The sequence below is a fragment of the Peromyscus eremicus genome, chromosome 13 (assembly GCF_949786415.1).
Source record: "Peromyscus eremicus chromosome 13, PerEre_H2_v1, whole genome shotgun sequence".
Taxonomy (NCBI): domain Eukaryota; kingdom Metazoa; phylum Chordata; class Mammalia; order Rodentia; family Cricetidae; genus Peromyscus; species Peromyscus eremicus.
Window position 1 is genome coordinate 60199363 of NC_081429.1, and position 27650 is coordinate 60227012.

The window sequence follows — 27650 nt, forward strand, 5'->3', positions numbered from 1 at the left end:
GGTCGCTGCAGTGTTAGGAAGGTTGAGAAACACTGATCTACAGTGTTCTCCAAATCCATCTCGTGCATCTGGTGTCAAGAAACAAGTTAGACCAGATTCCTTAAGAATGAATTGGATTGGGCAGTGAACTCCTAATCAATGATTTGCCATCAATAAAATCAAAGCTATGATACAAAAGAACAAAGCCATAAATCTCACACAACACACACAAAAAAAAAAGTAAAATCATGTTCCATGTCCTACAACTATACCACATAGAGGTTAAACAATACATCACGAGGAGACAACATACAAAAACAGGAAACGACTGTACCATAAATTCTAAAGAAATGTGAGAGAAAAGCAATCAAAAGCATGATTCCATCTCTGCTCTCTGTGGAGGGTCAGTTCATTTTCTGTCCTTCGTTTCTCTCCAGAGGATGCTCCCTAGAGGAAGTCCCTAGAGCCTCACTCAATCACTTCACTGTTCCCAGGACGGGGGAGGGACACCTGCAGAGTAAGGCCTGGGGATGAGGTGCATGGACAGGGCCCTTCTGGGTTCTCCTACATGATGGCTTTGTTCTGATTCAGTCCAGTGAGACAGATGGGGCAATGGCCACAAGGAGAAGCCATGAACACTTAGTGCCATCATTGGCTTCCTGACTTCCAACTGCCGGAGGGCTGCCAGCACACCTCCGTGTCCAGGTGACAGGCCAAAAGCTATGCTCTTCAACCTCACCTTAAACTGTCACGGAGCCTTCTCTTTTCCAGTTGGATTTCCATGGTTAAAAAGCCTACATGGGTTGGTTGGGACTGTGTAAAAAAGCACCTAAATCTCAGTAGCTTGAAGCATTGAGGAGTTCTGGTCTGAACCTAGCATGGCTGACCGCCCTGGGCTTGCTCCTGCCTCTCTGGGTGATACCTGATAGACATATACTGGGCAGCTCACTCCATGACCCTCTTCTGTCCCAAACAGATGCTTGCACATGCTGTAGTGAAGAAAGAGTCCAGAAAGAGCAAAGGCAAGCTCCACCAGGCAGCAGCCAGTTTCCAAGTCTGGCTAGGCTCCCCTTGATAATTGTTCCACAGACTCCAACAGACCTCACGGCCAAGCCCCGAGTCAATGAGAATGGGACAATCCACAGGTGTGGACACAGAATGAGGATTTACTGTAGCCATTCCTGGAAATCTATCCAATTGTGGCTGTTAAAATGAAATTGCTGGGCCATAAAATGGCTTAGAGGGGGAAAAGGGCAAGCCACCATGCCCGGAAACCTGAGTTCCCTCCCCAGGATGCACATAGTATGACTCCCCCATGCTGTCTGCCCTGTGAGCATATAAAACAGTAAAAAAGAACCAGGATTCAGCTTGGTGTAGAGTGCATAAGCGTACGTCCTAAATTCAATCCCCAGTATTAGCAAAAGAAAAAATATATAGATAAAATTATCCACTGAATCTCGAGTTTTACTTCTTAAAACTTTCAAAAGTATAAAATTACACATGATATTCCATGTGGGGGTGGGGTGGAGGGTGGGGGTGTATGTATGTGGGGTGTGTGTGTGGGAGTATGTATGTGGGGTGTGTGTGTGGGTGTGTGGGGTGTATGTGTGTGGGGGGGTATATGTGTGTGGGGGGTGGGAGGATGTATGTGTGTGGTGTGTGTACATAGCATCAGATTTATTTAGTTGCTGGTTATTCTCTGTGCTTACAGGATATGTATTTGTGAAATAGACAATAAACAAATCGGTATTTAATAGTGGAAAATAAACATTTATTGAGGGTTTACTATGTGCCAGGCACCACAACAAACACTTTATAGAGCTAATAAATAACCGATCCTGGCCCAGCCTGACAAACGAGTCTCACTCCAAGGGTGAAGACACAGAGAACTTCAGGAACTTGCTGTCTCTGTATAGACACCAGTGATCACATGAAAAACCAGTAAGAGCTGTGCTCACGAAGCCAAGGCCCCAAATAATGAACATGACAACCAGGGCTGCCTGCATTCCTCCTGACACCCAAATGGGGTGAGGGCAGCCGGAGTTTTTACCTTAGACGGTTCCCTTGAAATTGGACCCTGTTCTCAGAGCAGACTCCCCTTTGTGCTACTCTATGAGCAGACAAAAACCCTCGAGATTTAGATTTTGTCTTCCCACAGTCTAAACTGCTTCTAAGCACCACAGATTTAAGAAGGTGCCTGGGAGTATTATAAAAGAAGGAAGAAGAAAACTGGTTTCTCAAAGGTTCCAGTTCATAACACTACTACACAAAACTCTTCAAACGTAAGCACTTCAGCATGTAACCAACAAACCTTAACCAACTACGAGAAATGCCACTCCGGGTACGTGGAGCATCTGCACACGCTTCAGTGTTTTATCTTCTCTACTCGAGAAGGCATTTGCCACCTCCCATTCTAATTATGCATCCCTCCCAAGGACACCACCCTCAGGGATCTGTAACTTTCAAGAGTGTTCCAGACTGAGATTTTATTGCACACCTCTTTTAGGAAGAGGGAGATGAGTTGGCGGCCTGTGCTTCCTACCTCCCCGGTATGTAACTGTCTAGAGAGTTCTTACACCTCTCAGGGTAATCATTTTAGCCAGCAACAATCTGTGCTTTTCCTAGGGGCTGCTGGGAAAGGAAGCAATGTATGTCTTTTACAAAAAAGCAAAATCTGTGCTCTTCTCCAGCCTCCAAGAAGCTAAGTTGTCATGGTCTGGCAGGAACTCCAGGGGATTCACCCACTGATTTCCATGCATTGAAGTCAGCCTGGCAGCTCCCATGACCACCATGAGTCAGCCCTGTCTACATGGAGTGAAATTTCCTGTCCCACCACTAATGTGTGCCTTTCCTCTCTAAAGCAAAGGATATTCTTAAACACCAGGGTGTTCCCATTTCACAAATTTCAATATAATTTTCTTGTGGGAACAAATGGTAACCAAGACCATATGAAATTCATTCACAGACGTATTAAACTTAATGGAAGTGTTTAGTTGTATTTATTCTCCATGGATACTGTAAGACTCTTCTGATTCTTATGTCAAGGAGACATTTCTGTTTAAAATTTGAACTTCAAATTTAAATCCAAAGTTATATTCTCATACTAATAATGAAGTAACTCCTAATGATCTTCACAGAATGCTGAAGAACAGTACTGATTAAATCATTCCAGAATGCTCGGCTCCAAGTTCTGTAACGAAGGGATGAACCTAACGCTACCATCGATGTCATAACTAGTTACTGCCATAACTGGCATTAATAATGCAATAACTAGAGTTAATCCGCCCTATAAAAAGAAAGCACTAAAGATTCATAGACAGCTTGCAGAATTAAAATTAACTGTTCCTGAAAGTGGTGGTCTGAAACTTGAGTCACCCCCTTTCCTAGACAGCTATGCAGCTAGCAGGGTTGATTTGATTCTGGTTGGAGCATCTGCAGGCTACATGAGTCCTGCTGCTGCCATACTTGGCTTACAAAACCACATCCTCTAAACTGCAGCATCCTATCCAATTTCGTTTCACAGTAGAACTTTCCCTTTAATGTATTTCCCTCACAACGACACATTCTTACAGGCACGTGCAATCACAGGGAGCAGCACACAAAAGTAGTCAGGCAAACCCAAACGAAAACTCAAACCATGCAAGAACTGCAAAACACCGAGGTGGGAAGAACCACAGACTTCATTCACCTCATCTCTCCCCTAACTTCAAAGACGAGAAAACGCTAGCCCTCTCCGTGAAGAGCGGTGAAAATTTTGTTTGAGAATTCAGTGACTTTGGGGCTGGGAGATGGCTCAGTTGATAAAACGCTTGCCACACAGGCACACGACATGGGTTCAGATCCCCAGGACTCGTGTAAAAAGCTGGGCTCCATGGCATGTGCCTGTAAAACCACTGCGGAGACAAGAGAGACGAAAAACATTGGGACGCGCTAGCCAGTGGTGGAGCCAGATCTACGAGCTCCAGGTTCGGTGAGAGATCTCATCTCAGAAAATAGCGTGGACAGTGAATGAAGAAGACCCTGACATCGATCTCAAAAACATCCGTAAGTACATGTGTGTTCTCTTTCTCCCTCTCCTTTCTCCTCTCCCTCCCCCACCCCAACACACCCCACAATTTTGGCTACACGGTATGCTCAAATAACTCATAACATCAATTTCTGCACAGCATCCCTCTGACCCTAGGGTTGATCAGGAAGAGCTCACGAACCCCTGGCGCCTCCAGGGTTCTTGGCTACCCATGTCCTCTTCCACCAGATCACTTCCCCATTTTATATCATGGACCACTTTGGAAAGGAATGCTGGGGATGAAGAGATGGCTTCTGAACAGGTGGTTTAGAATGCCTGATGCTCTTCCAGAGGCCACGAGATAGTTTCTCAGAACCCTGCTAGGCAGCACACAGTCACCTGTGACTCCAGCTGTAAGAGCTCCAACACCCTCTTCTGGCCTCCACCAGCATCTGCACTCGCATGTAGAGACATACATGTATGCATAATTTAAATTTTTTTAAATCTTTTTTAAAAAGAAAAAGGAATGTCATCACTGCAACATCCAATGAAGGTGTCTGGACACTTGAGACAGCTCTGTCATTCCTACATCTCGTCTCGACTTACTTTCATTCTAACAATCCCTATAGCACTCTGGGATGACTAGGCATTGGGAGGTCTGGTCCTGTGATCCTAAAACCCAGAACACTCAGGAGGACAGCAGGATAACACCTGCGTTATCATCAATTGCCAAACAAACGAAACTTGAAATCAAAGGCGAAGGAAACATGGGGGAGTGCTCTGAGACGGTCCAGTCACGCTGGCGTGCTCACCCCCGACACTCCACAAACCTTGGACCTGGAGCTACTGAGCAGCCCTTGCCCAGTCCCGTTCATTTCCTTACTCCAGTCAAACTGAGAAGGAGGCTAATGAGTCCATGTTTTACCAACAGCTACGTTACATTTCCATTATCTAGATATCCTAGAAGAGAGGTCACATTTTCTCAAAATAACATTTGAAATATAGGCCTACTCACTGTACTAGATAAATGCTTCCTTTAAAAAGTTATGTAGAAGAACGGTCTTGTTAAATAAGAAACACAGAGCCAATGCAGGGATGAAAGCCCAAGAGGTCAGAGCTAAAAACCTTACCCTTCACTGCTGCTGTCCTCTTCATTTAAAATCAACTGTTCATACTTTAGGGTTGAAGTTGAGCTCAGTACACTTGCCCAGTTTGTGTGTGAGGCCCTGGGTTCTATCTTAGCACCACAAAATTAATTAATAAATTCCTTAGGTTTTATTTTTAATCAGAGAATAGATTTTGTTAGATTGGCTTAAAGACCAATATAAAGTACAGATATGAAGTTCAAATACTTCAGCAGATTTCTAGATAGTTTTCCAAAGGTAACAATAAATTCATCTTTAACAACATTTAGCAAGGCATACTGATACATGAGTTTTGAGGCCTGTTTGGATGAGATAGTACAGTTCTCCCTCAGAAAAACCAAAACAAACAATATATATGTATATGTATGTATACAGACATGTGTATATACATATATATTTTTACATTAAGTTGTAAAGCAATCTGAAATGCAACAGTTAAATATTCTTAGGAAACTAAATGCTTCTCTGCAATCACGTTATTTTAAAATAGTCCACAATTTACAATGCTTGGTTTATTATTCTCAACTGGTTTATAAAGAGCCAAGTGAAATACTCACAGTTACTTATCACTCCTCCCAATGGATCGCCTTTAAAGTCAAATTCAATATCCATGTATTTGCCCTGTCAAAGAGAGACTCTGTAAGTTCATCTCAAAACAGCGCGTGTTCTTCAGAAAATAGCACGCTAACTCATTTTTAGTCCTTTGTTTCAATGTAATTAAGAAAGGCAGTTCATTTACCCACAATACAAAACAATGTGCCGCCATGAATAATTTACCCTGCATACCCACTACTTAGAGCCCATCTAGCGTGTAGCTAATTTAAGAACAGATTGTTGCATGCACACGAGCGCGCGCGCGCGCGCACACACACACACACACACACACACACACACACACACACACGCAAATACACATGGGGGTAGGTAGTCCTTTCCATCATGAGACCTTTCCCATTTCAGATATTTTTCAAACTCCCTGAAGGGTATAATACAGTCTCAAAAGCCATGGTTACAAACTCCACATTAGGCAGTGAGAGGAACGTAATACTCCCATGTTCCCATCTACTCAAATCAAAACACAATGATGTGGTGTCACAATCAAAGACTACTTACTCCTTTTAGTGGCATTTGACCTAGGTTAGATAGCAATATAGAGCCCAGGTCCATTCTTAAGACACAAGAAGTTAATTTGTGAATTTTACAGAGCCAGTTTCCAACTGCTAGACGAAAAGTAACAAGAACGGCAGAATAACCATGGCATCTGCTTTGTGTTTGGAAAAGAGTATGTTTATTTCATAAGTCAATTTTTTTTTTTGCTGTTTCATGTCCTACCTTAATCATAGTCAGATAGACACTTTGTATATAATTTTCTCTAAAAATTACATTAATTTGAAAAGTGTGATAGGAAGAGAGAAAAAACATGACCACATGGCACTTAGTCAACAATGCAATTTGTGGCTTTCTATTAGCTTACAGATGCTTCCTCACTAGCCCCTCCCTCTCCCACTGCCATGTGTCCTTTTAAATCACTAATGCATCAAGCAAATGTCTCCAAATCGTTTCTTCTAGCCTGAAAAGGCCCAGGGGAAAACCAGACACAGTCCCTGCTGGGAAGGCGCTCAGAGCCTGGTGAACAGAACTCGGTGGTGGAGAGACAAGCCCGGCCACAGCTCACGGCCATGCAAGGAGTGAGGGCAAGATCAGAAGAGGAAGTGAGTTTACAGGAAGTGCAAAGTGCATGAGGTCAGGCGGATTGGAGGTGGGAAGCGGAAGGAGCGGGCCTAAGAACCAACTCCTCCTGTTAGGACAGTTAGGGAGGACTTTGGGTTAGAGACCAGTCAGAGCAGTGTGACCTTCTGACCTTCTCCTGACATGAGCCGCTGTCACTGACGGCTCCTAAAGAAGGAGGCACGATCAGATTTGCCGCTTACAAGATCACCTGATGAGGGTGCAGCAGACTGGAAAGGAGCAGGACCAGATGCCGTGGCTACCGAGGGAGCGGGGCATCAGCTGGCTGCACCGATTACGGGAGGAATGTTTGTTGAGAGCTTCCAGTAGGGGCAGCAAAAGATGAGCATCAACTGAGAGCTAGCCAGAGTCGCAGGGTCCGGCTTGGGCGTGACAGAGAGATCCTTCAGACCAGCAGGGACACAGGAGGCAAAGCAGCCAGAGATGAGGGAAGAAAGCTAAAGAGGGAGCTGGGGATTGACCTTCCAGGAGCAACTTCCAGAGGAGTCCCCGGGCCGGGAGGCAACAGGATCCAGAGAGCAGGTGGAAGGATTAGTGAGATGGGAGCTGGACATCTTCCTAAGTCACGGGTGTCACCTCCTGAATGTGAAATGCTCCCCACAGACTCACTGTCTGAACATTTGGTCCCAGCTGGTGGCACTGTTTGGGGAGGTTGTGGAACCTTTTGGACATGGGGACCAATCAATGGTTGGACAGCACAGTGTCAGGGTCTGTCCCAGCACCCATGGTCGATGTTTCTCCTCAAATTATAAGACAAAATAAATGCTTCCTAAGTTGGCTTTGTAAGGTATTTAGACAACAAAAAAGTAACTATTACAGGTGTGCATAGGGACACACACACACACACACACAGGCAAGACACTGGGTGCAGGATTAGCTCAGTTTGAGGGCCTGGGCAAGGGTAACGGTGACTTCTTTAAAGAAGTTACCAGAGAGAAACTGATAAGAGTATAAATACCACAGAGAGTGGAACAGGAAGCCAACCACCGGGGAACTGCTGGACAGCTGTGAGAATGTCCTTGCTGAAGAAATGGTCCCAATGGATGCGGCAGCCACACCCTCAGAGCTATCGAAAGCTTGGCTCTGATTATGCCACCAGTCTACTTGGAAACAACCTGAAGCTTCCCACCACCTGTAGACAATGTGTAGGGACAGCACCCTCCGGTTGGAATCCTGACCCACGTTTCTAGGCCTTGGTCTTAAAACTCCTTCCATACACTCACAGGCCCAGGCTTCCTCACCATGTCAGGCCAATCCACCCTGCTCTCCAGTTGATTCTGACCCACTTACGTTTTCTGAGTCCCTTTAACATTACCTTCTACCCTAGGATCTTCTCTAAAAGTCCATAAAACTTCACCCACATAGCTTCCTGAAAAACTGTGCCATATTTTTAGATATGCTCAACCTCTCTAATTAGTCCCTAAGCTTCTTAAGAAGCAGCAAGCATAGGTTAAGTGTTCTCTGAGTGTCTACTGCGGCAACGTGTGCTCTTCTAACAACTGAATTGTATATTAAAATTATATATATTGAAAGATATACAAGGAAGCCAGAGTACTTGTTCCCATGGCACCTCCAAGGATATCAAGTCAATGATGACAAAATTAGGTAATCTGATACAGCAACTCCAAAGAGTAACAAATACCCTAAGCAAATAAAATCAAGATGATGTCAGAGTATATAAAAGATATTATTGATGTAACATTTGAAGGGAGACAAAAATAATTCAAGATGCCACCAAGTATGTGCAGGTCTACGGAGCACCCAGCACATGCAAGGTCTACAGAGCACCAGCATGTGCAGGTCTAGAGAGCACCCAGCATGTGCAGGTCTCCAGAGCACCCAGCATGTGCAGGTCTCCAGAGCACCAGCATGTGTAGGTCTAGAGAGCACCCAGCATGTGCAGGTCTACAGAGCACCAGCATGTGCAGGTCTACAGAGCACCCAGCACATGCAAGGTCTACAGAGCACCCAGCATGTGCAGGTCTAGAGAGCACCCAGCATGTGCAGGTCTAGAGAGCACCCAGCATGTGCAGGTCTAGAGAGCACCCAGCATGTGCAGGTCTAGAGAGCACCCAGCACATGCAAGGTCTACAGAGCACCAGCATGTGCAGGTCTAGAGAGCACCCAGCATGTGCAGGTCTAGAGAGCACCCAGCATGTGCAGGTCTAGAGAGCACCCAGCATGTGCAGGTCTAGAGAGCACCCAGCATGTGCAGGTCTAGAGAGCATCCAGCATGTGCAGGTCTAGAGAGCACCCAGCATGTGCAGGTCTAGAGAGCACCCAGCATGTGCAGGTCTAGAGAGCATCCAGCATGTTGTGCAGGTCTTGAGAGCACCCAGCATGTTGTGCAGGTCTATAGAGCACCCAGCATGTGCAGGTCTAGAGAGCATCCAGCATGTTGTGCAGGTCTTGAGAGCACCCAGCATGTTGTGCAGGTCTATAGAGCACCCAGCATGTGCAGGTCTAGAGAGCACCCAGCATGTGCAGGTCTACAGAGCACTCAGCATGTGCAGGTCTACAGAGCACTCAGCATGTGCAGGTCTATGGAGCACCCAACATGTGCAGGTCTACAGAGCACCCAGCATGTGCAGGTCTAGAAAGCATCCAGCATGTGCAGGTCTACAGAGCACCCAGCATGTGCAGGTCTACAGAGCACCCAGCATACTGAAGGAACAACTTGGGATGCCAGAGAGTCACAAAGGTGTGTGAAGCTGAGGCAGAGTCGGGGGCTAAGAGGCAGAGATGGTGCTTCAGCAAGACAGGCTCTGGAAGGCGCTGAACGAGCTTGCATTGTAGGAGAAAAGGGGCACCACAGAGGCTTGACGGGACGTGTCTGTAGAGATCACTCCAGCTACTAGAAAGAAAAGCCACAGGCTACAAGGGAGGTGTAAGGAAACCTACACTTATATTAAAACACAGAAACCAATCCATACATCTTAAAATTCTTATTGAATGAGTTGGGAAAGGTGGCGCACACCTTTAATCCCAGCACTTGAGAGGCAGAGGCAAGTGGATCTCTGTGAGTTTGAGGCCAGCCTGGGCTACAGAGTGAGTTCCAGGACATCCAGGACTGTTACACAGAGAAGAAACTCTGTTTCAAAAAATATCTTATTGAATGAGAGGTTGGGCAAAACCACTTTCCAACAGAACAGGTGCTGTCCTCTTCCTCCAGCGCCTAGCCCATCTGTCTGCACACAGATGTTCATGCGCTGCTTTCACAAGAGCACTAATAAACAAAGACCTAAAATACTGAGTCTCATTCTTTTTGTTTGTTTGTTTGTTTTCCGAGACAAGGTTTCTCCGTGTAACAATCTTGGCTGTCCTGGAACTCTCTTTGTAGCCCAGGCTGGTCTCAAACTCACAGAGCTCCACCCGCCTCTGCCTCCCGAGTGCTGGGATTAAAGGCGTGCGCCACCATCACTCGGCTTCTGAGTCTCATTCTCAAAAAAAAAAAAAAGTTCCATATGTCAAACCAGAGCACTGGGGCATAGGGGAGACACTGTGAGGCGTGTCCCTGACCACACTGGTTACCAGTGTCAGCTATGACTGATGTGTCCTAACCACAGCAGAACAGACTCTATCAGATTTCTCAGTAAAGTGATCAACAAATCCACTCTAGATTAATCAAACACAGTCAAGGGTAGTGTCAAGCAACATCATAATTACACACAAGATAGCACACAGTCCCATTATAAAATTATAACACGGATTTGGTTGTATTATTAATCAAGTCATACACCACAAAGCAGAGGAATTACTAGAAGCTGGGCATGAAACGAGTTAGTCTATAATTAAGTGTTAATCTCATATCCTAATGCCCAAGTTTAAAAGAGGATTTCTCTGAAGCTATTTAATAAGCTAAATAGCCTGCCAAGCCATTCACAGGGTCTTAAATGCCACTGTAATGACCTCTTAAGCAGTACAGTTTTCTGACTTCGCCACATATATTTGTAAATATCTTTAAAAGAGCATATTCACACTATTTGCAAACAAAACTAAATTTCTATCACATAGTGAAGCCTGATCATTGCGATTATTTCACTTCAAACTCTATTTATGCAATGAGATTATCCATGTCACTAATCAAGAAAAGGCCTGGATCAAACTGGTTATAACAGGCTAATCCGATGAAACAATCCACAGCCTTGGGTTTAGGAACTTATTTAGGCTTCTACTTTCTAAGCTACAAAAACTACCTGCACCTGAGGCCATTTCTTTCTTTAAGCTCTGGACAACCTATCTAAGAAAGGGCCAACAGGGATCTAAAACGGGGGCATGGGAGGATCTCTGGAAGGGAGGCATCAGAGATGACCAAAAATGACCCCACCAAAACAAGCAATGGGGGAAAGATGCCTCAAAAATAAATGATGGGTTTTTTGTTTTTGTTTTTGTTTTTTGTTTTTGGTTAAGCCACAGAAGGAAATAACCATCTCAACATACCACCATGGAGCCAGGCCAAATGGTACAGATACTTAATCTCATTGACTCAAGATGCTGCAGCAATAGAAACCAGAGAGTTCAAGGCTTACCTGAGCTACTACATGAGTTCAAGGCCAGCCTGAGTAACTTAACAAGGCCCTGTAACCCAAAGGAGCAGAGAAGAGAGGAAAGGAGGGAAGAGAGGAGGGGAGGGGGAAGGCGAGGGGAGGGGAGGAAAAGTGGGGTACCAGAGCGTACAGCTTAGCATGCATAAAGTCCCCAGTACTTCAGAGAGCAAAAACACACCACTGTGATGCTGAACAATTTGCTGCTGAGGTGGTATCTGTCTTTGTGAAGAGCCGAGGCCTGAGTGGAGCTGGAAAGAACCTAGAGCACCAACATTCAGGCACATGCTGGGCAGTAACAGGGAGGAGGTGGAGCAGCAGCAGGCCAGCCCCCACTAGAATTGGTGTTTCAGGCTCAATCAGGTTTCAGTATTCAGTTCCCCCAGACCCTTACACTTACCAATCCTAGTGATTGTCTAGGAAGTTTTAAAATACATCGGTCTTTTCTGAGGCCATCAGTAAGAGTCAAGGGCGACAGAGTATACAGACTTGACATTCTCTTGGTCTTTCTTTTTTTACTGAATTTCTGATTCTTTTTATTCTTTTGTTTGTTTGTTTGGTTGGTTGGTTTTTCCAAGACAGGGTTTCTCTGTGTAGCCCTGTCTATCCTGGAACTCACTCTGTAGTCCAGGCTGGCCTAGAACTCAGAGACTCTGCTGCCTCTGCCTCCCAAGTGCTGGGATTAAAGGAAGGTGCCACCACCCAGCTGAATTTCTGTTTCTTAATTATGACTTCTAAATACCCAGCTCCAGACGGGTAAGAAATGATTCTAAACAGTCTTACTAAACTCGTGCAATTTTATGACTGGAGATGAGGAGAAAACATGATAGAAACAGCTTGCCACTCCAAGAAAAACTGAAAAATCTCAGAAAGCAAAATAAACAAACACAGAGCTCTTATAGAACTTCCAGAGGGTCTCGGCTGGGGGTGGCCCTCTTCGGACCTTAAAAGATGTGCGTAGTAAGAATATTAAACATCTGCTTGTTTAAACACACATGAGCTAAATGTTAGCGCTAGCACTTGCGCTTGTACAAATACTTACAAATCTAGACGAGTTGTCGTTCCTTACAGTCTTGGCATTTCCAAAGGCTGGTGAGAGAGAAACAGATGCATCAGAAGAGCCGACAGAAAAAGTAATTCCCAGCAGAAACACAAAGCAACCATACTACTGCACGGGAATAATTCCGGCAAACACAGCTCACGGCGACAGCATTTCTGCCCACTGGGTACACACATATCCAGCAGAAACGTCAATAAGTTGCTAAATAAAACTTCCCTCGGTGCTTAGAAATACACACAGAATAGGTGACAGCCTCGAATCTTGGGACTGTTTCAAGAACCACTCTAAACTCGATCTTCCCTAATTTGACGCCTTTTAGCTCCTGTAGATAGGAATCTAATGAGTGGGGGGCAGCTAAGGCTTCTACTCCTCTGCCAGAATTCTCAGTGAGGTTATTTCAGAAACCTTCTTCTATGATTGTAGGCTGATGGAAGTGGGTGAGGTTTATAGATCACAGAAGGCATGTGAAACTTAAAACTGTCTAACTCTGAAGTAAAGCTACTTATGTAAATGCGATTACATAAGTACAACACACTAAGAGCAATATTGAGAGTCAAAAATGAGTCATTTAAAATAAGATTAAAATACATAATTTATTAGTTATGCCCAACAGGCACACCTACATGAAATCTAGAAACTAAAGGAAACTAACGTGGCCCACAAGGCACAGGCCAGGTCTATGTAAGTCTTAGCTGCTTCAGGGAGACCCATCTGCCCTGGGACTCCCTTTGAAATGAGGACCCGTGAGAACTACAGGGTGATTCTGCCCAGGCACAGAACGTTCAACCATGTCACCTGTTTAACTCAGGTGACAGAACAGTTATGAGGCAAACGGACCGTTTCACCAAGCTGGTGCACAAAAACTGGCAAGCCAGTCTGAGAGGATGAAAACGAGGAAGTGAATGGCATGGATGCACCTGAAACCCTGCAGTGAACCCAGTCACAAAGGGGTCTCGGGGACAAGGGTACTTGGGCCAGCACATCCTGGAAGAGACACAAAATTCTGCGTTTCCATCAAGCCCCGATCCCAGGTTGTTTTGGGGATCTGGGAGCCATATTTGAAACTAGCAAGGAAGTATTCATGATGATGTGGTTAATGAAACAAGCTTCTTGAATGGAGGCTAGATACTACATCTCTGGAAGCTTCCATGACTTTGGTCAACCAACCGTGACAGAGCACAAGCACTTCAGAAGCGACCTGGTCCTGAAAGCAGCACCCTGGAGAGGGGGCATTCTTAGGGAGCGTAATCTACAGCGCAGCAGCCAAACCTGATGTTGAGACCAGTGGTTTATGTCTCTAAAAACATTTGTGTGTTTGTTTATTGTGAGGGGCATGTGGAGGTCAGAGGACAGCTTAAAGGAGCTGGTTGTCTCCTACCACGTGAGTGCTGGGGATCGAACTCAGGACATCGGGCTTGGAGGCAAGTACCTTTATCCACTGAGCCACTTCATGCACCCTGTTGTGTGTTTTTTTGCTTAAAAACACACAACAGGCTGGGTGTGGTGTGTAAGCTGAAAGCCAGCCTGGTCTACAGGGTGAGTTTCGGGCCAGCCAGACCCTGTTCCAAACACCACATAGTCGGCTCAAGGTAAGAAAAAATGGACAAAGTCAACAGAGAAGGTTCCTTAGGTTGAGATGCTGGAGCCAAGGATGGTTTGACAAGTTCCTGACGCCGAACTCTCCCTTCGCAGGAAGACAGGCGGATGCGCTGTACTCTGAGACCTACAGTGAGAGAGGATCTGATCCTTATCACATACCCACTGCCAACCACAAGGCTTCCACGACTGCAACCTTGATGACAGTGCACACTTGACCTGGTCCCCACTAAACCACGACATTCCGCGTGATTCTGTGGGCTAGTCTTCTGTGCCAGGTTTGGAATGTGGGCCTGCCAAGTTAACTAATTAGTACAGACCCAAAGCCCAGCTTAAGATGCTGACAGATAAACATCAATGTGCTGTGGCTTGAAGGTCAGGGGCAAGTGAAGGGCCTGCTCCAGAAGACCTGCTCAGAGCCCCATCTGCAACCCATAAACCATCTTTTCATCAAAGAAGTCTGAGTTGCACATTACCAAAAACAACCCTAGACACTCAAGTCTTTTACTGTGAGCCTGGTAATCAGAAACAAGTGGTCCATTATAGAACACCCAAGACACATTCCACAGTTGTTTTTTTTCTTTAAAGTTCGTTGTTCAAAATGTTCATTTACAGTAGCCGCTCCAGTTAAAAAGCAAAGCATTCCCATAAAAGATAACACACACCCACAGTGGACATTTCTTCCATTTCCTGCACTGCAGCCTAGTTTCAAATACCACCAAATAAAAAGATTCTAGCAAAAGATGCAAGCTGCAGCATTCCACTACACTGCTCCTTTCCACCACAGCATTCCTAAAATAAGCCCGTCAGAAACACAGCTCGCGCCGAGCACGGAGCCTAAGAGCAAAGGCAGGAAGCAAAAAGCCCAAAGCTCAGGCTGATAAGATGAAGAACTGCCACTTCTCACCAACTCCACCAGTTAAGGTGCTGAACGGAGTCGAGATGAAAACGCAATGGCTTTTTGGGCTTCGTGTCTCTCCTATCTTGCCAGCCAGGCCAGCAAGGGCCTGGTGTCTCCTCTGAAGCAGGGTTTCAGTGTGAATGCTCAGAGTTCAAGAACATCTCCAGGAGGAAAGGAAGGGCTGAGGCAGAGCAGAAAAGACAGCAGGGGGGGGGGGCGGGATTCTGACCCTCCATGCCAAGAGCTGCCTACCAACCCCAAGACAGGTCTAACTTCTGTCCACCTTCAATCTTGTCCTTCTGTTCTCTGAGCAAAGGGTTGAGCCCAACTATTCCTCTAGCCCAGACTCTAACAGGATGCTTCTGACTCCCTGGGGGACAGCTGCCAACGTTTGGAGACATTTTCAATCCTAACAGGTACAAGGGTGCAACTGGACCTGGCAAGTAGAGGCCATGAATGCACAGGACAGGCCTTATGTTTGTAGCAAAGACAAGTCCAACACAACGTGTCTAAGCACACTGGAGATATATATATCTCCACCACATGTGTGCCTAATATTTGCAACAGTCAGAAGGCGTATCAGCTTCCCTGGAACTGGAGTTACAGTTAGTTGTGAGCTGCCGTGTGTGAACTGGGAACCCAGCCCAGGTCCTCTGCAAGAGCAGCCAGTGCTCTCATTACTGAGCCATCTAGCAGACTCTGATTCCATTTTTAACATACGGGTGGTTTATATCAGCGGTAGATGCCATGCTCCAATCCAGTGAAAAGGACATGTCTCTAGCTCAGTCTTGACTGATGGGCCAATGTTTTTGTCCCTTTCTCCCCATTCATATGTGAAAACTCTAACCCTCAATGGGACAGAACTGAGAGGTGAGCCTTTGGGAAATCCTTGAGGCTAGCTGAAGCCGTGAGTGTGGAGCATGGAGGCGAACAGAGCGTCACGGAACTCACTTCTGTCCTCGTTCCCAACAGACACAACGAAGGGTTCACACGAGCACCAAGGTGGCAGCTGTCTCTGAGACAAGAGAAGGCCTCCAGATGAAACCTACCTTAGCAGGGTTTTGGTCTTGTTCTTCAAGCCTCCAGGAATATGAGCTAGATACCAGACAGCTAGGGACAGAGCTTGGGAAATGTATCTATAGCCAGGTTTGGGCTTTCTACAGCCCTTGATTTTCCCTGACAACAAGTGTCACTAGCCACAGGCATTATGGTGGATGACAAAACATCACCACACCATTAACTGCAAATACCAATTTCTTTTTTTATCATTATGATTAAGAAATTGTTTTACTCATTTTACATACCAACCACAGACCCCCCTCTCTTCCCTCCTCCCACCCCCAGCCTCCCCTCCCCAGTCAATTTCTTAAAGCAAATCAAAGTAAGTTAAATGAAAATTGAGTGGCAAAAATGATTTTGAAGTGGGAAAGTTCCTTTCCTGGGGGTAAGTTATTCCCTCTTTTAAGTACTTGAAGCCAGCCGAGCATCACTAGGATGGGGCTTATTTCCTCAAACGCTTGGCCAGTACTGCGTCCTCTTCCCTCCCTGAACACCAGGCAGCCAGCGGAAGTGCCCCGAATACAGTTTGCTCTTTGAATCACACCAAGCACACGTGCACAAAATCCTTACCTTCCAGGACAGGGTTGGACTGCAGAAGCTGTTCCTTGACCTCATTAACTTCAGCTCCTTTTCCACACACTGCTGCCACATAGGACATAACAAGCTTGCTGGCCTCTGCAGGGAGAAACAGGGGATACTCAGTTATAAAGAAACTTTGAATCACATTGGGAGAGAGGACTCACTAGCAACATTTCCAAAGGTCTTTACTATTGGGTGGAAACAGCATTTCAGAAACATTTTCAGCTGTGTATTTTCTTTTCCTTTCTCTTTCTTTGTTTCTTTCTTTCTTTCTTTCTTTCTTTCTTTCTTTCTTTCTTTCTCTTTCTTTCTTTTTTTCTTTTTGTTTTTTTCGAGACAGGGTTTCTCTGTGTTGCTCTAGTGCCTGTCCTGGATCTCGCTCTGTAGACCAGGCTGGCCTTGAACTCACAGAGATACAGAGATCCGCCTGGCTCTGCCTCCCAAGTGCTGGGATTAAAGGTGTGCATTTTCAACTGACATATCATCAATCCAGTTAGAATACAGCCTGTCCTCAAAGTTCATCTCTGAGCTGTTAAAACCAACACTACACTATTACATCACCAAAGTAATCAAACACATACAACTATGTTCTGTACATGATGCAAGCCGAAACATAACTTGGTCATCTGAGCATCTCTGCCAAACGTATTTCTGAGGTTTAACAAAAGTGCTTTTCTTCAAAAGATTTTCTGAGTCAAACTGGTTGGTTCACAACCAGGCCAGACTGATCACTCTTCAGTTCCCAAAGTGAGCGGCTAGTGGCGGACTCACATCCTTCCGGCTCAGACTCATTTCTGTAGACTTTACAGGTAAACTGCGAGTCAAGCTAACGAGGAGCCCACCACACAGAGCAGACAACTCTTAGCTCATGTGGGGACAAGTTCTGTTTCTGGTTGTTTTATCCCTCTTGCCAGTCAGTGACTCCTTTCTCAACAACCTTCCACACAGAACCACCCCTCTTGACACTTAATTCCAAAGGACACCAGTGTTCAAAGAGAAGGTGGTCCCAGGTGCGCAGTCGGGGAGGAACAGTAAAGCAAGTGTCCTCATCGAAGGGCTTCTCACAGCCTTTCTTATGGCCTGGACAGTGCAGAACTCCAAAAGGAATCTGGAATGCTGCAATCCCTTCAAGTGTATTTGTCATGGAGTCTGTCTGCTGTCCGTGTGTCTAGTTCCAATGATCCAAGGTCAACGTCTAGGAAATTCTCAACGAAGTGTTGGCGGAACAAAACAGCGTGGTCTGGGCGGTTAGGGTGAACAAACCAATCTTACTTAATATCTGGCACTTTCTCCAATCTTTATTTAGTGCCACTGCCTATGAGTAGGAAGGCCTTCTCGGGTGTATGAAGATGCCACCCCTACAAACGGATGAAATGAGGCTACCCTGGCATGGCCAGTTCTTATGGGAGCTTTAGAGATGGAATACATCCCATCTCGCCACACAGGAAACAATGCATGAACAAGCTGAACAGCATTTTGCATGTGTTGCCCATCCTGTGCATGTAGACTCCTGAATAACATGAAGTGTCGGCTAACAAGGATGTGAAAAACACCCAAGAATCCACATAGGTCCCAGGGCGACTCCTCTGGGAGTACTAGCACTGGTGACACTGGGAAGAAACAAACTGGGCAAGCCTTAAGAACTATAGCTAGAGGCTGGGTCCTCTTTCAGGGACTTGAGTTAAATCTCTGTCCAGTTTCCTTTCTGGGTAATCTGATGGATCCACACAACTCCTCTAGCAGTCTGTGATGATCTGTACCACACTCTCCCTTTAACAACCATAAAGGTGTGATGAGAATCTTCTTATCTTTGCAAGATCACATGAAACAGCCTTTATTTAAAGTCTCCAAACTACATAGTCCATTTCTCTTGAGTCTCGTGGCCACGTTTCCCTCTACCCTCGATCTGGAGTGGAACTCCCTTTTCTAGATCTGCTGGATGCCGACAGTGCTGGTCCAGGGCTCCACACAGGATCTCTAGGAATGACATCACATCCCACACCTGCCTTCAGCTCCACACACTCACTTCCTGCCCTTCTTCCCCCACCCCCACCACTATACTCATAGATACTAGGGATAGTCTCCTTTTCTGAGAGCAATTCCTGGTCTTTCTACTCTTTACAAAGCTAGCAAACTGAATCTATTTCTAGGCAAAATAACTGTCTTAAACGAACATGCTTTAGATAAAAAGGGTAAGTCTTCCGTTAGGTAAACTGACACCAAACATGAAAGGCTCGGGCTGTTTTGTTTATTCTGGTAACCATGGAGCTTTCTTCAGCTTCAAACTTCAGACTTGGCTGCAGTGACTCCTCTGGAAATCTTGCTCTGGTCCAGATGAAACTGAGATAAACTGCCTTGGTGGGGAAGGAGGAAAGGGGAAGGATGGAAGGAGAAACCTCTTGGAGACCCCTGGATGGTCAAAACAGAAACAGGATTGGGCCTGGGAGCATATCACTTGACTGCTAAAATGCATATAAACCTACAGAACCCACTGGCATATATAGACGGTTTAGTTTAAATAGAAATGTGGGCACTTTTACTATTTCTAAAACTTTTTTAAGAACTCCAAATAGTTTTTGAGTATTGTTCAAGGAGACAGCTCGGGTTTTAACAGCTTATTTCTAAGTTGGTAGAAAGTATCTATGCTCACATCCTTAATTACCTTGAGGAATTCTACTACCCAGCTCGTTTTAATAATTAATTTCTGGAAACAGGAATTAAAAATAAATCTTTCCAAGAGGCAAAGAAGAAGGTTCAGTGGGTAAAAATGCTTGCTGTTCACGCCTGACAACCTCGGTTGGGATCCCTGGAGCCCACGACGAAGTCACAAAGTGCAAGATGAGGAGTGCTTGGGTTGTTCTCTGACCCCCACAGCCCTGACCTCACACACAAATACGTTTCTTCAAACAAAGCCATGCTTTCTGAAAGAGATTTTTTCCCTCACTGACACAGTAGTTCATGAGACAGGTGCTACTTTAGAGAAATGAGTCAACGTAGGACAAGCTGCATGGCGGTGTGCTGCGTGGATGGTTTCATGCCTCTCCGTGCTGGGAACAGATCATCCTCATGACCATGCACGCTTAACACAGGCTTTCAGCTCCATTTCCTTTTGGCTCTAAAGTTCAAATAAATTTGAATCTTCATTCAAATCTTTTATATATTAAAAAAAAAATTTTCATGTAATAACCTCATAAACACACAGCCTCAGATAAGGAAGAACTGGATATCATCCTCCAAAGTTCAAAATCTAGTTTTTGAGTTACTAACTGTAAAGCCTACAAATACAGATTCTTAAACTTGGCAAAATGTAACCACACAGCTTAGAATCAAATCCGGATGCATCATTTCTAAACCAGGCATATTCACTCACATTTATGTCCGCAGGAATTTGAACCTTTAGTTCTATCGGCAGATAGACAAAATATGACCTTCAAGACCAAAAGTCTCTTCTCAAAGAACACAGTAGGGTGTTTAAGGTTTAACAAATACTCTGTATTAACAGACAAATGGCCTGTTTATAAGATACTTCTAGGTCAGAATATCTATACCATAATTAATTCTCATAATGAATGAAAAGGGCTTATAGATTATAATTCTGGAGACTTTCAAGTACTTTAATTTGTCTGTATTCCTTGGCACATGGCATTGGGTTTTGAATAATGCTATTACAAATGTATTTTATAACGGCAGCGGGTGAAAAAGGAAAACTACACAGGCACTTGCGATCTTGAAGACTAAAGCATGGGGTTCCCCAAGCATTAAAACCTCTGCATGAGCCGGGCAGTGGTGGTACACGCCTCTAATCCCGGCAGAGGCAGGCCGATCTCTGTGAGTTTGAGGCCAACCTGGGCTACAGAGTGAGTTCCAGGAAAGGCGCAAGGCTACATAGAGAATCCCTGTCTCAAAAACAAAACAATACCCTCTGCATGTCCACTGAGCGGGCTCTGCCTGGATTCTGTCTCAGCACTGGGTGGGTGGGAGCCGTAAGTATGAGCAAACTCATTGTAAGCTCTCCGTAAACCTATCCAGGAGTTAATGGGTATCGGTAACAGTTGTGGTCACAGACGCATGCAATTACACACGTCACATACAAGTCATGGATATCAGACTGCAAACAGAAAGAGGCACATATTTACACGAATACAGAGACAGACAGACAGACAGACTCTGATGTATTTATCCAATTCTCTATCTCCTTGATTAAGACATTTGAGTTTTTCTAGGGACCCAGCTTACAAAGGTCTGGTGTTTGAGAGAGTAACAGTAAGAATGCCTGCCAGGCAGCGATAGGGCGCACACCTTTGAACCCGGTGCTTGGGAGGCAGAGGCCGGAAAATCTCTGAGTTCAAGGCCAGCCTGGTCTACAGAGTGAGTTCCAGGACAGACAGGGCCACACAGAGAAACCCTGTCTCAAAAACCAAAAAAAAAAAACCAAAAAACAAAAGTAAGAATGCCAACACCAATGAGGCCATGTTTGTGTTCAATGAAACAACCTTTCTGCTACTTAGAAGAAAACGTGCTTCGGAGTCTGCAGGGCTCCACAACCCAGCTACAACATATCCAGATCAGTGAGACAGACAACAAGGAACTACATCATTGAAAACACAAGGCAAAATTCTGCGATAAAAAATACAGTCATGGGGCCAGTGAGATGGCTTTAGTGGGAAAAGGTGCCTGTAGCCAGCGTTCAATCCCTGTGGTACACACCCTGGAAGGAGAGAACCAATTCCCACTAGTTGTCCTCTGACCTTTACACGTATGACATAACACATGTGTGACACACACACACACACACACACACACACACACACACACATAAATAAACAAATACGTAAATAAATAAAACATAGAAAAAGAAAACAGAGAGCCACAAGCTTTACGACAAGGGGGGTCTGCCTAGTAACATTTTCACTGAAATAAATCGTATGTAATCTACCTCTGGAGAAAGCCGCAGACTCTCTGGTGATTCCTATAAAATGCATGTGTCAGGAAGAAACAAAACAGAGCATGGTGCATCTCGGCCTTGCGCCTGCTCAGCTGTCCTGCTTCAGCGTGTGTTCTCGGTGCTCTGAAACATGCACCAGTGCTCAGGCCACACACAGTAAGTCAGAGCCTCGCTGCTCACTCGGAGATCCATCAAAGACATACACTGGACGGAGGCCAGGTGGGGTTTAGACCCAAAGGTCCGAATGAGCAAGGCGGGCTCAGAACTCTTCCAGCAGACGGCTGACGAGTTCCTAGAAACTGATGGAACTGTAAAGTTAGAACCTGAATACCTTAGAGTGTTTGCTCACATCAGGGCCGTGTTCCCAGGAGCACAACTGCACTCTGGTGTCCTTGCAGACACGCCCATCTCATGCTTCCCTCATGTGCTGCCTCCTGTCTCTCCTGAAGCTTGAACAGTTTGCCATGAAGGTCTGAATTCACAGGAGTGAACTACAAGTTCACTGCCTAGAAATAGCTGGGCACTTTTAAAAGGCATGATGAATTTTTTATTTAGCACAGCAGTGATGAATTAAACAGCACCCCAAAGCACTCAGAGAGTTCACGCCTCTCCCTGAGAGCCCATATTACATAACCCTGCAGCCTAAGACTGTCTCCAGTGTTTACGAGCAATAACATCATCATCTGCCAAGGGGGTTTTATGACCCAGTTAAATTAATTACTTCATATAAAATAAGCCCTCTGACACTGCACGGTACTCTATCTACACTACTAAGTATGGATTTGAAATGGAAATACTCTACGTAACGTACACCGTACACTTCAGGCCCGTACGTTTCAGGAATGCCAATTCTATTCCATCTTGGTGTGCGTATTAACAAAAGTTAAACAGCTGCATATACGCAGAGCTAAAATTATTAAACTTGTGCATAAGATGATGTGCTGTTTTAGAAATGGTCTGGCTTCTCTCCTCCCTCAGAGCCAAGATGAACCGCCCTCCCTGAATTCCTCACGGCACCGTGCTACAACCTCTGTGTTGACTTCTATCATTTCCTCATAAGTAACTTCACGAAACAGAGACTTCTAAACACACGCACATTCTGGGCTTTATTCCATGTCAGAGTCTAGTAACCACTTAAAATCAGTCAAACTGGAAGCCATTTTTTCTACGACCAGTTTTGACACAGAGAAAGATAGAAATAATCAGTGACGACTGGGATCTCTACAGGGACTGGGTGGAAGGAGGTGCCACTGAGATCTGTTCATGGGAATAGGGGCTGGAAGGTCAGCAGCTACCAAGAGTGCAGCTGAAGGCGGATGGAAAGCCGGGGGCCCGGGACTACAGACCACCACCTCTGCACACCAGGAGGTCGGTGACAATGGACAGCTAAAGCACACCGCCTCACACAGAAGAAGTGACCCCAGCAGCAGCACTGCTGACAGACAGACAGACAGACAGACAGACAGACAGCCTACAGACCACTCCATGCCAGGGGCTTTCTAAGAGTTGTAGTTATGATGCTTTATTTTGTCTATTGACGCTAACGTGAACTACGAGAGTCCCTAGTTTTCTACATCATCTGTTGCATTTCGCCAACTGCCACCAGTCAGCCACAGTTGGTGGGCGTGGCCTTTGCCCAGCCCTGAGGTCTGAGAGCCCCTCCAGCTTCGGCCGGAGCAGCCGGAGCAGCGCTATGTTGTGTGCAGCAGACAGGACAGTCCTGCAATGCCACGCTCGTTCTCCAGCACCTGAGGAAGGAATCCATCCAGGAGAGCAGACAAGGAACAAAGGACTGCAGGGGACGATCGAGGCCATGAGACCACGTGGCAGCCACCAATCAGAACACACACACGATGAAGGAGGAGGCCATCCAACATGCTGATGGGATGAGGGGGTTTAGTCTTTGTTTTTGTTTTTTTTCCCCTCTCAGAAAGTGTGAATACCAACCCTCTGGATGAAGCAGCACCGTCCGCCTCCACTCTGTTTTAATAAGAAAGAGTCATAAACCTACCAAGAGATGAACTCCGGGAACAAGTGGCAAAGTTAGAGTTCTGAGAAGGATGCCCTGCACTGCTGGGGCTAAATAGGAGACGGCTGACTTCTGGGAACACGGGCTCCAAAGGAGGCGAAGAACTGGCCAGGACCAAAGTGACCGCAGCCCACTTCTAATGACTCCCTTGGGAACAAGCTGATACAGTCAGAATGCCTTAAAACACACACAAAGCATTAGTCACGAAGAGGACGGAATAAAGAATTCCTTCCAAGAGAAAACAGAAAGGAAGCTATGAGAAGTGAACAGGTGGGCTGCTGGACATAAAAAAGGGGAGGGTGAGGGAGAGGCGTAAGATACAGCAAGAACACAGATGCCCGCAGAAGGCCCTACCTCACCACCACATATAATAAACAAAACGAAGCCAGCATGCAAAACGAAAATGTCTTATGCTTCTAATGCTAAGTAAGTAAGTAAACAAGCACACTGACGCTTCAGTGGTCTGTGTCGTTCACCGTCACTTCCGTCACCATCCTGAAGAGACGGGGTGCTGTGACTGCTCCCAGGAACTTTGTTTCACGTGAAAGAAGTGACAAAGAGTAAATCATTCCCTGAGGTGACCCTGCCATGTCACGGTTCTCATGACCAAAACAGAGGTCTGAGCAGTCAAAAACCAATGTCTACAAGAGAGACTGGGGCGCACAGGACGGAGACGAGAGACCCTGCAGAACGGCTAGGAACAGCACTCAAGGGAAATCACGGCTGGCGGCTTGGACCAGAGGCTCCATGTGAACAAAAAGAAAGGGAAGAACAAGGATAGATTCCAGAGAGAACTGACGGGATCAGACATGGACCTGAGCGTAAGATACAGGGAAGCGGGCTGGAGAGATGGCTCAGAGGTTAAGAGCCCTGGCCGAGTTCAATTCCCAGCAAGCACACGGTGGCTCACAACCATCTGTAATGGGATCTGGTACCATTATGATGCAGGCAGAACACTGTATACATAATAAATAAATCTTAAAAAAAAAAAAAAAGATACAGGAGAGGACAGAACTGAAAATACCCACAAGGGTAACTTTATAATGAGGTTACGATACATTGCTGGCCTAATTTACTGAAAGAACAGTAAAAGGAAAAGAAAAACGGAATCTTTTCTCTATGGTTAGTTTGTGATGTATCGGGAACGGGCAGGCGGGTGGATCAGGTAGGAATGAGGTATATTAATTAGTTCAGAGATCAAATAAGCAATACTAGATGGAAGTATAAATGCAGACTACATTAGCATAATCAGAGAGAATATGAAACTACCTAAGAAGAGAATATAAAGGGATGAAGAAGGAGACCAAGCAAAATAATCAATTAACTTCCAGGACAGACCTTCTAAATACTTAAATAGCCACTCCAGACAATTTCCTCGAGAACTGGTCCTTTGGCCGATTACTGAATTACAGACATGAGGGTAGCTCCTCTGATTCATTCGATCATCTGAGTGTGTGTAGACACAAAACAAAATCCCTCCCTTAGGGAGACTTCAGGGACCAGGCGCAGGGGACTTACCGAAGGGGCAGTATCAGTACGGTGCTCAAAAAGAAGCATCAGCACACACAGATTCAGGTTTTAAAAAGATAAGGTGTGAAAGCCAGAACTGTACTACTCAGATTCGAAATCCCAGCTCTGCTGCATCTCACAGTGTACACGGTTAGTTTTGTCAACTGGACACAGTGTAGAAGGGATGAGATTATTTAGACAGGTCTCTGGGGAATTGTCTTACGTTAATTGGGTGGGAAGACCTGCCCACTGTGCGTGGCACCATTCCCTAAGCAAGGGATCCTGAACTGTATGAGTGGGAAACTCCAGCTGAACACATTCATTCATTCATTCATTCATTCATTCATTCATTCATTCCTCTCTGCTCTTGACTGTAGATATAATGTAACCAGTTCTCTCAAGCTGCTGGGACTTCCCTGCTATGAAGGACTATAACCTAGAATTGTTAGCTAAAATAAGCCCTTTTCTCCCTGAAGCGCTTTTGTTAAGGTATTTCTTATCACAGCCACAGTAAATGCAACTAAGACATTAAGGAAAACTGCTGAACCGTTTTGTGTCTCAATTTCCCCACAATAAAAACTGGTACTTTGCCAACACGGTGCCCAGCACATCCTAAATACTCAGTGTAGAATAACTACTTCTACGAACACCCGAGGATGGCTAATGCCTGAGAGAGGGCAAAATAAGGATCTGGCAGTTCCTCGAAAGGTTCAAACGGGACAACAACAACAACAAAAAGTTGTGGATTATTTGTTTAGTTTTAAAGTAAGAGATTCTACAAGTAGGTTTGAAGTAAGATTACTTCAGACGGATTACATGTTGATGTCCATCAACATGAGCTTGAGGCCAGCTGGGGTGGAGAACATGGCAATCCCAGCACTCCTAGCACTTGGGAGCCAGAGGCAGGAGACATCTGGAGTTCAGGACCATCTCTGACTGCAAAGCACGTTGTTCCAGGCTAGCCTGATGCACATGAGACTCAAAATCAACACCAGCTTGAAAAGATGGGGCTCACAACGGTGACGGTGCCCACCACAATTATTCTGCTCGCTAGAGGACTAGTGGGGGTCGATGCATGTGCTGTATGAAGAGGATCTACACCTAGAGGAGTAATAAGGACACACGATAAACAGGACCAAACCAGAAGTGTCTGTTTATGTCCTGCCATACAATTTTATGAAACATCTCTACAAATTAAGATGTTTCTAAAACGCCATAAACTCAACCATGTGGGATGTTATCTTCTCTTGGAAGCTCCATGTCTTTTTCCTTCACTGTATTCACTCTTTATTAGCAATTTCTCTAGATACACACATACGAGCATGTGGGTGTATATAGCCCAATGCTATTATTTTTCCTTACTGCTTCATAAAGGCAAGGGTAATATCTGCTGAGCACTGTATCACTAGACACCCCTAGTATAGTGTTTCATCAAGCAGGTACTCAGAAGTCTGGATGAATGAGTAAATCAACGTATCATACGAGAAAACATTTTTAAAACACTTTTAGATATAAGAAGATATTCTATGTGGCTTCAAATGACTAAATGTTACCCTGAAAAGAAGAAAGAATAAAATTTGGAGAGGTTACAGAGGATTAAAGACCAAGGAGCAGAAACAATTCAATTCAACTCTAAGTGAAGGAAAACTCACTGGTTGAACCTATATGACAAACAGTGTTACAAGCTATCCATCACCACAAAGGCATTTGGCTGCCCCACGTGGAGGATTTTACACAGGATGGCCCTTAACTGTCTTCCAACCATATGACACTATGCTTGTGTGTCCTGGGGGTTCTTGCATGTCTGTCTTTCCCCCTGCATTCCTGCCCATTCAGCACCCACAGCCTGAACTCATCAAAGAGTTCATGCACTGTGTCTTCCTTCAGAGGACTCAAGGAAAAAAGCTGGACACTTACCTCACCACTCACTGTTGACTACAGGGGCTTGTGGGGAAGGGGTCAAGGGGGTCAGCCTATAGAGGAAGGCCACTTCCAAGCTGAATGAAGCTTTCAAGGCTTAGCTAAAATGGACTTGGTAAGGCGACTGCACAACTGTGGTAGAGTTTCTTTTCTTGATCAAGGGGGACCCAAAAAGTGTTGAGTCTGACCATTTAAATAACATGTAAGATGGCAACACTGAAATCCACACTGCTGCATACTCAAAGGAACAGTCAACTGTGAGATTCTCATCTATAAGCATTTTACAGAGAAACGTGAAGCCCCTCTCCCTTCTGTTTTACTATTTTTTTAAATTTTTTTATTTTTTAAAATTTTATAATTAATTTAATTTTACATATCAGCCACGAATTCCCCCTGCCCTCCCCCCAACCCACCCCCCCATTCCCATCTCCTCCAGGGCAAGGACTCCCCTGGGGATTCAGCCCAGACTGGTAGATTCAGTGGAGGCAGGTCCAGTCCCCTCCTCCCTTCACCCAGGCTGAGCAAAGTGTCCCAGCATAGGCCCCATGCTCCAAAAAGCCAGCTCATGCACTAAGGACAGGTCCCGGTCAAAGAAACCAGAGTAAAATCATTTCCTCATTCAGGACCAG

At 45.3% G+C, this 27650-nt stretch overlaps 1 protein-coding gene across 3 annotated transcripts in view; it reads right to left on the bottom strand.

Annotated features, from left to right (window-relative positions):
* Nucleotides 1–27650, bottom strand: part of Myo1b (myosin IB) — a 177213-nt gene that overhangs the window by 63834 nt on the left and 85729 nt on the right. For 2 of the 3 annotated variants that reach the window (XM_059278606.1, XM_059278604.1), the window contains 3 exons: nucleotides 16610–16714; nucleotides 12466–12512; nucleotides 5688–5751 (listed from right to left, as the gene is read on the bottom strand). In XM_059278606.1, the coding sequence (XP_059134589.1) occupies nucleotides 5688–5751; nucleotides 12466–12512; nucleotides 16610–16714 (216 nt within the window). Of the gene's footprint in view, nucleotides 1–5687; nucleotides 5752–12465; nucleotides 12513–16609; nucleotides 16715–24038; nucleotides 24436–27650 lie in introns of those variants that run through there. The other variant, XM_059278605.1, reaches the window with a different exon arrangement.